This window comes from Misgurnus anguillicaudatus, chromosome 5 (assembly GCF_027580225.2).
Source record: "Misgurnus anguillicaudatus chromosome 5, ASM2758022v2, whole genome shotgun sequence".
Taxonomy (NCBI): Eukaryota; Metazoa; Chordata; class Actinopteri; order Cypriniformes; family Cobitidae; genus Misgurnus; species Misgurnus anguillicaudatus.
In genome coordinates, this window is record NC_073341.2 from 33715328 (window position 1) to 33729201 (window position 13874).

Here is a 13874-nt window from a genome sequence, read left to right on the forward strand (position 1 = left end):
CAGATTTTTTGCTTGTTTTATGCACATCACTTACAATTGTTTTATCACTTACATTTGATATTGTTGGTCTAAAAACTAGACTTATTTTCTTGGGTCGTTTTGCTCATCAAGAAAAAGCATCCCAATTTAAGAATTTCTAGACATTTTTACCGAAAACAAGACCAAAACACCAAGAATTTTTTTTCTTGAAAATCACTTTTTGCATTAAAGGGAGTGTGTGTGTATTTTGTGAACGTGAGCGTCTCTTTTATCATAAACGTTTTTTACGCGTGTGCAGCAGGCACACAAATTTTGACAAAACACGTGATGTTTACATGACGCAACAAACACATATTTTGAAAACGCAAGCAACACACATGACACTCCGAATGCTTATTTTGAATTTGCGCCCCTCGGATGAGCATTCACGAGCCGCCACTGGTCAATATTAAAGATATCAAGGGTGTATTTCTAACAGTAAAACTTTAAAAAAAGGTAAATTTAAATCAAATAGAATAAAACTGATACTTAATGTAAGTCATGAACAATAAGATTTTCCTTTGGGTCTACATTATTTGTCTGTACAAGGCCAGTTAATATTCTCCTAACCTGCAGTTGAGGCTCAGTGGGGTGCATTTGATTTTGGATTGTGTCCATCGAAAACATAATTACTACCATCATGAGACTGGCATTTCTTACTCTCTGCCCAGGTGGTTTCAGTACATCTATAAGATTTGACAGCATTCCACACGTTCCCTTTGAATCCTTGGCCTCTCTCTCTCTCTCACTCTCTCCCTCTCTCTCCCTCTCTCTCGCCTCTCTGTCTCACTTCACTTCATATTTTCAAGTGCAAAAGCAAATTGTGATCACGAGACAACCTTTTTACTGTGTTCTCGAGCATTCTTTCCCTGCTTATATAGCGTGATCACGGATCGGCAGCGGCACGGGAAAGCATTGTTGGAATTCCTGGATGATTTGAGCTCTTCTGCATGGTGGCTTTTTCCTTTTTTCCTAGCTGCAGGAAAATGCTTCTCCACCCTTTTTCCTGCTGCTTCCCGGTGTAAACATACACACACATAGACTGAAGAAACAAACAATCTCTGGAACACACACACACCTGCTTTCATTGTTTTATCTGTGTTTTGTTTTACTGTAAACCCACACAGTTACTTCTTTCATCTTTTACAGAAATGTTTTCAACTCGTTCTTAAAGGGATAGTTCACCCAGTCTGCTATTTTCTGGTAAAGTGTGTCCATGTTATAGCTCAGTGGTAGAGAACTGTGTTAGCAGCGCAAGAAGTCAAGGGTTCGAACCCAACACACATAGGCCTACTGATGACTATGTATGTGTGTGTGTTTGTCGCTTTGGACAAAAGCATCTGCCAAATACATAAATGTAGACCTACACTGTAAAAAAATTCTGTAGAAATTACAATGTTATTGCAGCTGGGTTGCCGGTGATTTGCCGTGGATTTGAATGTATGTTGTTTACGGGCAAGGGTTTGTTCAACGTAAAATAAAATAAGTCTTTGTCTTTACAGAATAAAAATACACAATAACAGCCGTATGCAAAGCATTCTGGGAACCAGAAATCATCATCAACCTTTTTCTGTTTTTTGCTTCAGATTTTGTTTCCCAGAATGTTTTGCTTGATGCTGTTTTTTTAGTTTTACTCTGTAAAGACAAAGACTTATAAATGTTAAATATTCATTTAACTTTGAACAAAATGTTGTCAGTAAATAACATACATTTTAATCTACGGTAAGTTACCGGCAACCCAGCTGCAATTTCTACTGATTTTTTTACAGTGTATGTTTATGTATTATGTTTACTAACCTTCATCATGTCATCCCAAGTCTGTATGTTTTTACTGTGATATAGAAAGGAGAAATTTTAAGGAATTTTATGAATGGTAAATTATTATGATGAGTGAGTAAATAATGACAGAAGTTACATTTCTGTGTGTACTGTTACTTTATAGTAAAAATTTGTGTTATGCATACTATTGTGTAGGTGACATTGTATGGTGGTCACAATAAACTCTTGCATGCTGAGAACATCCTCTGAAATGAAAACTTAACAGGAAGAGCAAGGAATTGTAAATACTTTATTCCCTCTGGGCTTTCCTGTACGACATAAGGAAAAGCAAGTCTAAACAATGGATTTAACATGGTTTCTGTGTGATGTCCTGAACAGAATACAGTTTTTACCGTTTCACAATGTTAATAATGTAGTTTTTTTTTTCATGTAGGTGAGAATTGTTTTTAAACACACTATAAATGTTAAAAATGTATTGCTGAAACACGTTACAAAGACCGTGAATTATGTCTTACTGAATTGTGGAGTTGCGCCGTTAAATAGTTTTTCCACATTTCTGTGTTCAGGATTTTTTGGGAGGGGCTAAAACAGTGGCTAGATGAGAGCAACCGTGCATTGTTACGAGCATCCATTCAAGTTGTAGAGTTCTGGCTAGATGGGATACAGTTACTGTCAAATTTTGCCCGATGTTGGGTTTAGGATTAGTTCTGGGGCATTACCGTAGCCAGGACCTCTGTTAATTTTTTATATAAAGAAAAAAAATGAAGTTCTCTGAATTACTAATTAGCCATTTTAAACTATTCATATTGGCATATGAATGTGTATATAATCAAGTTTGGACAGTTTACTGTATAGTTTTGCGTAAAATCACGGCGTTTGGCTCAAGCAGCTTTGGCAGCCGTGGGTGCAGCATTCGCAATGTTGCCAGATTCCATTGTGAAAAATCCTCTTTAGATGTAGTGTTTAATGTTTATGTATTAATGATTAATTAATGTGATGCTTTGGGAAATTTAGAAAGTGAGAATGTGCAGGTTAGTGTCAGCTATGTCTCTGATTTATTTCTGAAAGACAAAGTCTGAACTTATTTTTTTCTTTATGGGCTATTCTGTATTGAAATAAGTGGTGTCTCAAAATAGCACAGTTAAGGGGTTAGTTCACCCAAAAATGAAAATAATGCAATTGTACTCAGCTTTGTACCAGATTTTTCCCCAAATTCGTTTGTTCCGAACAGAAACACTATTTTAATGTTTTCGTTTTCGGTTCAACCCTAAAATTGATGTTCCTGAACCGGTTAGAACAAAAAAAGTAAGTTCCCGAATAATAACATTCCATGTCAGCTGTGGGACATACAAATAAGTAGGCTGATCAATAGGACATTAAACTTAAATTATTAGTCTACATAATTTTCCTTAAGTCTCTTGTCATCAAACATTAAAAAAGGCTACATTATGTAAGCGGCATAACTGTAATTCTGACATGCCTACATTTGTTTCAGCATTATACATGACAAGGACAATGTTTGACATGTCCTTTATTAGCAAACAACTTAAAAACTGTTTTTATTAGAAAAAGAATACTGTGGTTCGCTTGTTTTTTGAAACGCGTCTCTCCATGTATAAACTTTTGAGTGCACTTAAACACGCGCCCCCACACATAGACAGAGGACGAATTCCAAACGGCGCTTTGGGAAGAAGATGCAGCATAAACAGTCGCTCCACATCAAGTGAAAATTACGTTGTTTTTCAGTGCTTTATACACCAAATGCATTTTAATGGACTAAAGTATGAGACACAGTAGCGCAACTCTCTCTCAAGTTTATACATCAAGAGTTCTGATCTTTGAAGTGCATAGTGATAATCACGTTTGATTTTGACCGGACACCTTCAACCGCATGTACGTCTGTCTGTAAAGAAAATTTCTCGCTTTAGAGCCTTTTTGCGGTTAAATTGTTTAAAATCACTTAAGTGTTTACATTTGTAAGCCTTTGAAATGCATGCAAATGATAAACTTTCCCTATTTAAATGTGCGTATTAATCTGCGAATCGCGTCCAAGCCGAACCGTGAGTCGTGATTTGTACTGACACGGATCAACTCCGATCCGTTACACCACTAATTAGTATTAAAAAAACAAACATCTTGAGATACTTGGTAGCCTAAAATATTTACCTCTTATGATTGACCCTTAGAGACTTGGGCTTGAGTAATTAATCGAGTCATATTGCAAAGAAATCTTGTCGAACGAAAAAAATAACGGTATTAACCGGTTACCATTATTTTAAAAAAAGATTCTGTTCCAAAACATATATATTTTGAAAGTTTCTGGTTTCGTTTCTGTTCCTTGCAAAACATCAAAAGTTTCTGGTTTTCGTTTTCGTTCCATGAACCGGTTCAAAGCCTTGAATTAATGACTCACCCTCATGTCGTTCCAAACGCGTAACACCTCCGTTCATCTTTGGAAACACAGTTTAAGTTATGTTTTATATGTAGTCCGAGAGCTTCATCAAAGTAGTCCATGTGACATCAGTGGGTCAGTTAGAATGTAGAATTTTGGTCCAAAAATAACAAAATTACAACTTTATTCAGCATTGTCTTCTCTTCCGCATCTGTTGTGAACAGCGTGCACGAGACTGAAGTCACGTGACTGCAGTGATGCTGCTGACATGTTATCCTCGGACATGTTTGTGAAGTGTTGTTTTTTTTTCAAACTTACAGCATGCGTCTCCCTCAGACTGTAAACGAACCTTGTGCGCACAAAAAAACCTGGCTACAGGCATGGTCTGGGGGTAGGATAAGGATGAAAACAGTGGTTCTGGCTAAGTGGAATACAGCTAAGGCATAAATCTCGTGAAATGTTGGGGTTAGGTTTGAGTGAGGGAAGATTAGGATGACTTTGTATTGCAAGAGGCTGCCTCCTTATCATTTCTGGCTTATAACAAAAACAGAATAATGCATAAAAGCTGCTGTGTGACAGGCTGTACAGCTAACAAGCCAAAAAACCCAGAAATAAGTTTTTATAAGCTGTCCACCCCAAAAAACGAGCGTTTAGAGACACAAAAGTGGAAAACAGGCAACGTTTTATAGTACTACTGTTAGTAGAACTGCGCTTACTAGAGGGAAACGTAGTCGCCGATCCACTTTTTTCTCCTTAAAGGCTGGGTTTTACGGCTCGACAGCTTATAAAAACTTTTTTCTGGGTTTTTTGGCTTGTTAGCTGTACATCTTGTCACACAGCAGCTTTTATGCATTATTCTGTTTTTGTCATAAGCCAGAAATGACAAGAAGGCGGCCTATCGCAATACAAAGTCAATGGAGACGGTTGGATTGTTTCCCCCCCGGTGGGCGTGGTTTTCAAATTAGCATAACTGCGCTCTGTCTCTATTTAAAAGTGACGCCCGCGAGTGGGCGTGTTTTCAGCGACGACAGGGGACATGCCCCAGCTTTTGAGAGCAGAAAATCCTGCCTGTTTTTTCTAGATTTTGATAACTTATTTTATTTACTTGGCGTTTAAATTTGGCTGGGTGAGAACACATTTAATATCCGACTTTACACAGACTTTAAAGAGCTAGATGTCAGAAAGTTTTTAATGTTGAATAAAATGAGTTGCAATGGCAAATTAAGATACAGTAAAAGACTTCAAACGCATAAAAAAATACAAAATTCTGTTTCTGTTAGTCTACTAGTGATGCACCGATGTATCGGCCGGTTTTTGATGAATTTGAAACCATCGGCATATCAGCAAAAGCACGAGAGAGGCCGATACCGATTGTTTATTAATTAACCGCATAAAGGCAATGAGTTGCATGTCTGTTGTTTAATTAAAATGATTTAATGTTCTGGTGTGCACTGTACTTAAGCACCGACAGAAAACCTTTGTTGAGCTGGCTCAAATGTCTTGGACAATAAAAGAAACAGACTGAAATGCTGAATAGCAAAAACCACCTTTGAACGTTGTCATGTTGTCTTATTATATTTGTTTTAGCTTAATTTGTGCCTCTCTTATTATGTTGGTCAGTTGAATGGATCCAATCCATGTTCAGTAAAAATCATTTGATGCAGAAATAAACTTGCTAATAGACCAACTGTATAGTATTGTATACAATTGTTTAATATCGGTATCGGACAGAAGTTGTCTGTTTAAATCGGTATCGGCCCAAAAAATCCTATCGGTGCATCCCTAAAGATAACTGTAATACTAAAAAACATTGAGACAATTTTGTCTGTCATTATGTCACGTCAATGTAAATTGTTGCTTCCTGGTGTTAAGCAGATTGAAACTATCACGTTTTATCTCTCAGTTTGCAGACTGTGTACTAAACAGTATGTTCTCATTAGGTCAACCATGTACAGGATGGACAGAGCGTGCACGAGCCGTCTGTGGTCTTTTCAGAAAAAATGACTCCTGTTCTGGTATCGGCCCCCAGCGTGGGCTCCATTCCTCACAAGACTGCCAGTGTCTTCAGTTCTGAGACCCACAATATCAACAGGTGAATGAATGATCTCACTCTGGACTGTCTCCAAATGTTAAAGGAATAGTCTACTCATTTTCAATATTAAAATATGTTATTACCTTAACTAAGGGTGTATTCATACCAGGAAAGTCCGCTAGTTCACTTGCTTTGGTCCGGACCAAATGTTTTTTATTTTTTTATTTTTTGGTGCGGTTCGCATTCACACTGCCCTTTTTGCAAGTGAACCAAAATTTGTAAACATAACCACATGTGCATTAAGGTCATTCATTCATTGGACAGAAATTATCAGGTGGGGGAAAGCAGGAAGAGCAAAATAATGGAGATAATTCATAATGCAATATTTGTTCTGTTACTGATTTGGTATTATCAGCAGGTAAATCAAAATGCCGACACTATATTGAAAAGCACACAATTTAATGTCATCTAAACGATATTATATTATTATATATTATATATATTTTGCAAAGACATCATAGACAGCACCCAGCAAGCAATAGCCGTCATTTCAACGTCTCGTTTCATTATAGACCCGATATAGCCGGGCTGTGCCTAGCCCATATCTAGCCCAAATAAACTTTAATTTGGTTACATGTGGTTTTTGACAAAATAATTTGTGAGATGTATGCTATTTCATCATGTAAGCAAAGTTAACAGCGATTACAAGGTATTTCGTTTCATTTCTATAAAGTGTTTTATGCATCGTCTGTACGTAGTCACAATTTAGCTCATAAATAGACCGACTACGAATAAACCAGGTTTAGCCCAGAAATAACCATGAATTGAATTACATGTTGTTTTTCCAAAATGATTTGTGAGATGTATGATATTTAATCATGTAAACAAAGTTCAAAGCGATTAAGGTATTTTGTTTCATTTCTTTAAGGTGTTATATGCACCGTCTGTACTTAGCCACTATTTAGCTTACAAATAGACCGACTACGAATAACCCACGTTTAGCCCAGAAATAACCATTAATTTAATTACACGTGGTTTTTGCCAAATAACTTGTGAGATGTATGGTATTTCATTGTGTAAGCAAAGTTAACAGCGATTACAATGTTTGTTTAATTTCTTTACAGTGTTTTATGGACCGTCGTACATAGCCACTATTTAGCTCATAAATAGACCGACTACGAACAAACCATGTTTAGCCCAGAATAACCTTGAATTTAATAAAATGTTGTTTTTGCCAAAATAACTTGCAAGATGTATGATATTTCATCAGGCATGCAAAGACACCAGTGAATTCAAGATGTTTGGTTTTATATATCATATCTGCTGTCACGCATAACATTCATTATTGATATACAAAATCCAGTTACAACTCCGAACCGCTAGATGGCAGCTGCAGTACACAAACACGAGGCCAAATCTGGCGAGAAAGATTTCCGGTGTTTGAAAATCAACAACACCGACCAGCGAGCAGCCAAGGGGAAAGCAATCTTCCACACTCGTTTGGTCTTGTAAGTGTTTTTTATTATTTTATTTTACATGTGTTTAAAATGTATTTACTTTATTTGTTGTTGGAATCGCGACATTCTTGCGGGTAACTTTACGTTAAAGTAAGTAACCCATGTTTTATAAAACCTAAACAGTACAACCTGCAATGTAATAAAATAGTGGAGGTAAATGAGTCTATGTAACGTTACACTGAAGATTTACATAAGTGATTTGTAGGCTGCTTTTTAGTAACAGCAGTAACTTAGCTAAGTTATCACCGTGTTGCTTAAAGTAATGTAGGCAGTTATGCTTTACAATTATGCATACAGAGATAGATTGTGGGGGAAAGCTATTTTTCCATATGGATTTAACTCACAGGCCTTCAGTTTGTTGGAAAAAAGATTTTTATTGTGTTAGTGAGGGAAAACTTGCAGGTCAGTGGGCATTAACCTTAAAGGTTGGTAAACACTTGTACACTGAAGCATACAATATTGTACAATTACTGACATAGGCATGTGCTATTCAGGTGTCAAAGCTGTGTGAAACTGGAGGGAGAAACTTGAGAGACCATGCCGGAAGAATGCTGGACAGGTAAATTCTATAAACATGCAATATTAATAAGACATTGTGGTGTCAACGCAGTCTTTCATGTGGTCACAAAAAATCAAAAATATATGTAAGTCTGCAAATGTTAACGACATTATCTTTTGTATTTTAGAGTTCCATAAAATTCATTAATTTCAAAGTTCAACATGAATGGTGGTGGTCCACTGCAGAAGCAAGCATTTGAAAAAACATCAGTTCTCAGTTATTAAAGGTAAGTGTGTTTGTATGTAGTTTTAGGCTGAATGGTGTTTCACAAAATAATACATTTAATATGACATTAGGCTATGTGAGGTGTAATTGACGACAGTCCGGTACTGCCTTAATATTTTCTAAATATTAAAAGCCCCAGATTAAATTACTCTTTGCCGATACAACAGTTAACTCACCCATACAATATTGTTTAGATGTTTTATGTCCATAAGATTGTATTGTGAATATTTTATGCTTGGCATCTTAAAGGAATAGTCTACCCTTTTGCCATATTAAGCTATGTTATTACCTCAACCTAGACGAATTAATACATACCTATCTTTTTTCAATGCGTGCACTGCACAGTGTGTTGTTAATGTGTTCGCATTTAGCCTAGCCCCATCCATTCCTATGGTACCAAAAAAAAGTTTTATTTTGTGGCACCATACTTACTGGTATAACTCCTCATGTAACATTCTTTAAATAGGGAAAACACAGAAGTGTTTGGTGGCTTCCCTGTTTGGTACCATAGGAACTAATGTGTCCAGGCCAAATGCCAACACACCCACGACGCGCTATACAGTGCACGCACCGAAAAAAGATAGATATGTATTAATTTGTCTAAGTTGAGGTAATAACATAGTTTAATATGGCAAAAGGGTAGACTATTCCTTTAAAGGGCAGGGTATTTGATTTTGAAAAATACTAACTTTAGCCTACACGCACCAACCAGAAGCACACTCCTATCTCATTAACCAGTAAGACTGACAAAGTGACTAACATTACCAAAATAACCAACATAAACAACTGTTTTTAATCCGAATTAAATGCAACACGTTTAGAAATTTGAAAAGATAAATATCATTACACTAATTCGTAAAGGAACACAAACTACATAAGCAACACGTTTCATTAAAATACAATCTGAATCCATCAAAATAGAATCACACTGCATACCTACCTTTCCAAAAGAAACACTGCAACGACCCTTTCAGACCAGTAGCTGTTTCCATCTTGCGGAAAAGCAGTGAAGTTACCAATGTTAATTTGGGTTTTTGCTCTTTGCTCATCCAGATGTTTTTTTTTTGTTGTTGTTTCAAAATGTTTTTCGTTTTGTAGCTCCTGTGTCAATTCAGCAGGAAAGTTTATTTGATTCTCCCTATTTTTACAGAGCGTGAACAGGGTGTGAAGTGGTAAATGTAAACATGAATTCAATTACATGATTTAATTCACTATGTGTAAACACAGTTCATACATTGAAAACGGTATCACAGAAATTTTTTGTGGTTTTTAAAACCTTGACTCTGAAAATCCCGGTATACCTTTAAACCGGTAACTGGCCCATGTCCAAATATTGCATTCGGTCGACTCGGGGTTCAATGATTTGTTGAACGTTTTTTGGTCCTACGCCTTTTACAGATGACACAAATATATAAAAATACACATTCAGACAACTTAACATAGTGATTGCTATCAAGACTTGAGGAGACTTTCAACCAGCATAACTAAAATGTTTCTGGATCAAAATCAGATACCCTGCCTTTAAGCCTCTTTTGCTAGTTCCAGAATGTCATTAAACACACGCAGAGAAACATGCACTTGTGTTTGTAGTAATGAGAACGATATGATTACTGTTGTTGACCTGTCAATATTTATATATGACTTTTTCCAAAGAGAATGACTATCACATTTAATATAAAGCAAAAATACTTGTCTCATGCATTCTTTTCATATTTGGCAGATGCTGTGTTGAACAACTTCCCAGCAGCAACAGAACTGGAAGTGAAGGATGCAATGGGGGCATTTCAAACAGGCACCGGGGGGGGGGGGGTATAGAAATTAGTACAATTAATAAGTTGAAGTGAACTGAAGATAAGTTTGTTAATTTTTAGATGTTATTTCATTTTTAAAATTTTATTTTGTTATTTATGCTTTTATTTTGTTACTGTTTTTATTCTTTTTGTTAAAAGTAGTTTTTCATTTTGTCTTATCTGAATTTCTATTGTATTAACAATATTTCTTGTAATAAATTGCATGATTACATGTTTATGAGAACCTTTTTTAATGGATTAAAAATAATTCTTTAGCCATTCTTTTGTTGTTTATTAGACACACACGTGTAGTCATTTAATAGCCGTCTATTTAACGGCTAGTCTATTCTTGGGCTATGATAGACGTCTACTAGATTTTCACTGACAGCCCAAAATTAGCCTTTTATTAGCCTAGACCCACATTCACCGTCTATTAGACGTATATATGTAGACGTTTAGTAGCCGTCTATTTGATGACTAGTCTATTCTTGGGCTATGATAGACGTCTACTAGATTTTCACTGACAGCCCAAAAGTAGCCTTGTTTTAGCCTAGACGTCAGGGGGGTGTTTAGACGGCTACTAGACGTCTATTAGCCGCAAAATTGCTTGCTGGGCATGTTCTGACAGTTGCGCTGTGCAGAAGATGTATCAGGTAAAAAGTTATCAGGCTTTTGAGCCGCACGGATAGAGAGATGCGCAGTATACGGCTTTCATTAGGCTATTTATACAAATCTAGCTATTCAGATTATTCAAACAGTCCCTCCATTATTTCGCGATTTATTTTTGTGATTTTTGCGATCAAAATGAAGGTAATTTTGTAGCAGTAATTTCCAGAAATTTGCGCAAAAATATATATTTTTTCTCTCTAATTAGGATACCAATGCTTGTATAATATTAAATTAGAAGTTCTCAAGTAATTAAATAATTAAGTAAACAGTCAGTGATATAATAAGAACAGAGAAACAAAATGAAAATATGAAAAATAAATAAAACCTCAGATACACCGTTTGTTTTTTGATTAACCTAGACAGCTGTCATACAGTGGTTTGCCAAGATGATTTAAGGAAAATGATATTAAAATAATTAACCACTTCAGCCGCATAAATATTTGATAAATGTTTGATATTAATGACAACATATGAATCAATCCTTATCGTCAACACTGAAAGAGGTGCGTTGCGTAATCTTGGTTTTTTACGGTTGCTTTTTAATAACTTGTGACCGGACCGTTCAAGTTCAAAGCCTAAAAGGAAAAAGATCGGTCCTCACGCGCTGACAGCATGCACAAGTTTGCTAACGCTGAGATGAGATGGTAGTGGACAGATGCCTTTCTTTTGTGTCCCAAGTTTCCAACAACTTAATATAAGGACTAAAAAACAGTAAATTGAAATGCATTATTGCTTCACCCAGTTTTTGTCATTTATGTGAGACAGCAGGTGCACACAGACCTTTCACGTATGTATGAAAATAATTCATTATACTAGATAACAATTAAAAACTTTAAAAAAAAATAAAAATGTAGTAATATGTGCACAGGAGATTTTGATTGACTGTTGTTTGTGGGGCGCGGTGTTGCTGGTGATGGGGTGCAGGGTGCTGGAGAAAGATTGAAGTAAAATAAAGCCAGAAATGTTTACCAAGTTGTCTAACTCTGTATCAAAGAATATTAGATAATTTGATAAAAAATATAATAAGACATTTTAAATTACTGCTATTATTTTGCCATGAAATAAATAATGCAGGTTGGCAAGACATTTCTTTTGATTTTGCGTTTTGTTCCGCAATCGCGGAAAAGTTAAATTACGCGGATTTAGATGCGCTGTTTGTATGCATAATATTCTGCTATTACAACAAAGGTATTTAAAATCATTGCCGCACAGTATGCACGACATAAACTGCTTGATAGCGCGTCTCATAATTTTCCATTACTATGAATGCTTTATATGTGTTTATTCCAACCCATTCGTTTATTCTTATTTTTATTAAAACAGAACAACAATTAATTAGTAAAATTACTCGCTTATTTAACAAAACGAATAGACAGAAAACATTGTACCCGCCTTATAACATAAAAAAATCTTAAGATCCTTAGATTTTTTTTAAACAAATTATTGGCTTGCATTCTTAATGAATATAAAACAACAACAATATAAACATGGACAAACTCACCTAAGTTAAGCAAAGAAATAAAAAGTTTATTATTACAATAAAGGTATTCAAAATCACTGCCGTACAGCATGCACGACATAAACTGCTTGATAGCGCGTCTCACACTAGCAGAATAACAATAATATAATACATTTGGTGCGAATCGAGGTCGGTACATGTTCACACCTTAAACGAACCGTACTAGAGTTCGTTTGGAACCGGACCGAGACCACCTCTTCAGCTGGGTCTCGGTGCGGTTGTTTGGTCCGCACCAGAGTTCGATTGCTGTATTCACACCTGCCCAAAAGGTCCGCACCAAGAGGGGAAACGAACTTGAGTTCGATTCAATCGAACCAAACAAGGCAGGTGTGAATACACCCTAAGAATTGTTGATACATCCCTCTATCATCTGTGTGCGTGCACGTAAGCGCTGGAGCGCGCTGCGACGCTTCGATAGCATTTAGCTTAGCCCCATTCATTCAATGGTACCATTTAGAGATAAAGTTAGAAGTGACCAAACACATCAACGTTTTTCCTATTTAAGACGAGTAGTTATACGAACAAGTTTGGTGGTACAAAATAAAACGTAGCGCTTTTTTAAGCGGATTTAAAAGAGGAACTATATTTTATGGCGTAATAGCACTTTTGGGAGTACTTCGACTCGCCTGAAAAGTCCGCTCCCCTTCTCCCTCTCATAATGGGAGAGAAAGGGTGTTACTGCGCCGAGTCGAAGTACTCCCAAAAGTGCTATTACGCCATAAAATATAGTTCCTCTTTTAAATCCGCTTAGAAAAGCGCTACGTTTTATTTTGTACCACCAAACTTGTTCGTATAACTACTCGTCTTAAATAGGAAAAACGTTGATGTGTTTGGTCACTTCTAACTTTATCTCTAAATGGTACCATTGAATGAATGGGGCTAAGCTAAATGCTATCGAAGCGTCGCAGCGCGCTCCAGCGCTTACGTGCACGCACACAGATGATAGAGGGATGTATCAACAATTCTTAGTTAAGGTAATAACATATTTTAATATTGAAAATGAGTAGACTATTCCTTTAAGGCTGAGTTTCACGTAAACAGACAATGTTGTTTGTTCCTTTTTCTTTCCTGCTGAGAAAATGCAGGAGTTCATTTTATTCCCCAAGTCATTTGGAATGGCATTCCTGTAAGCTGTATAGTTACTCAATACTTCTGTTTATTTCACCTGCGACCTTGCTTTAGGTGAAGTTTAATCGGCTGTACTGTTGTGTTTTCAGTAGTTATTTGTCTGCCCCATTAATCTGGCTAATGTTCTGGGCTGTTGGATTTACGAAGTCTGAAGATTACAACAGATATGACTTAACTTGGCCAAAAAATCATATTAGCTGCATTCAGCTGTCTCTGTCTTTTTCTCTTTCTCCTTTAAATCCAACC

General features: G+C 36.3%; 1 protein-coding gene and 1 long non-coding RNA gene across 2 annotated transcripts in view; both read left to right on the forward strand.

The window, feature by feature from the left end:
• LOC129414402 (occludin) overlaps positions 1-13874 on the forward strand; it is a 30089-nt gene that overhangs the window by 11691 nt on the left and 4524 nt on the right. Inside the window, exon 4 of the mRNA XM_055168446.2 lies at positions 6130-6281. Coding sequence (XP_055024421.2) covers positions 6130-6281 — 152 coding nt within the window. The remainder of the gene's footprint in view (positions 1-6129; positions 6282-13874) is intronic.
• On the forward strand, positions 6775-10591 carry LOC129442110 (uncharacterized). Its single transcript, XR_008643779.2, has 5 exons — positions 6775-6930; positions 7585-7729; positions 8233-8297; positions 8425-8523; positions 10243-10591. It is a non-coding gene; the product is annotated as an uncharacterized lncRNA (long non-coding RNA).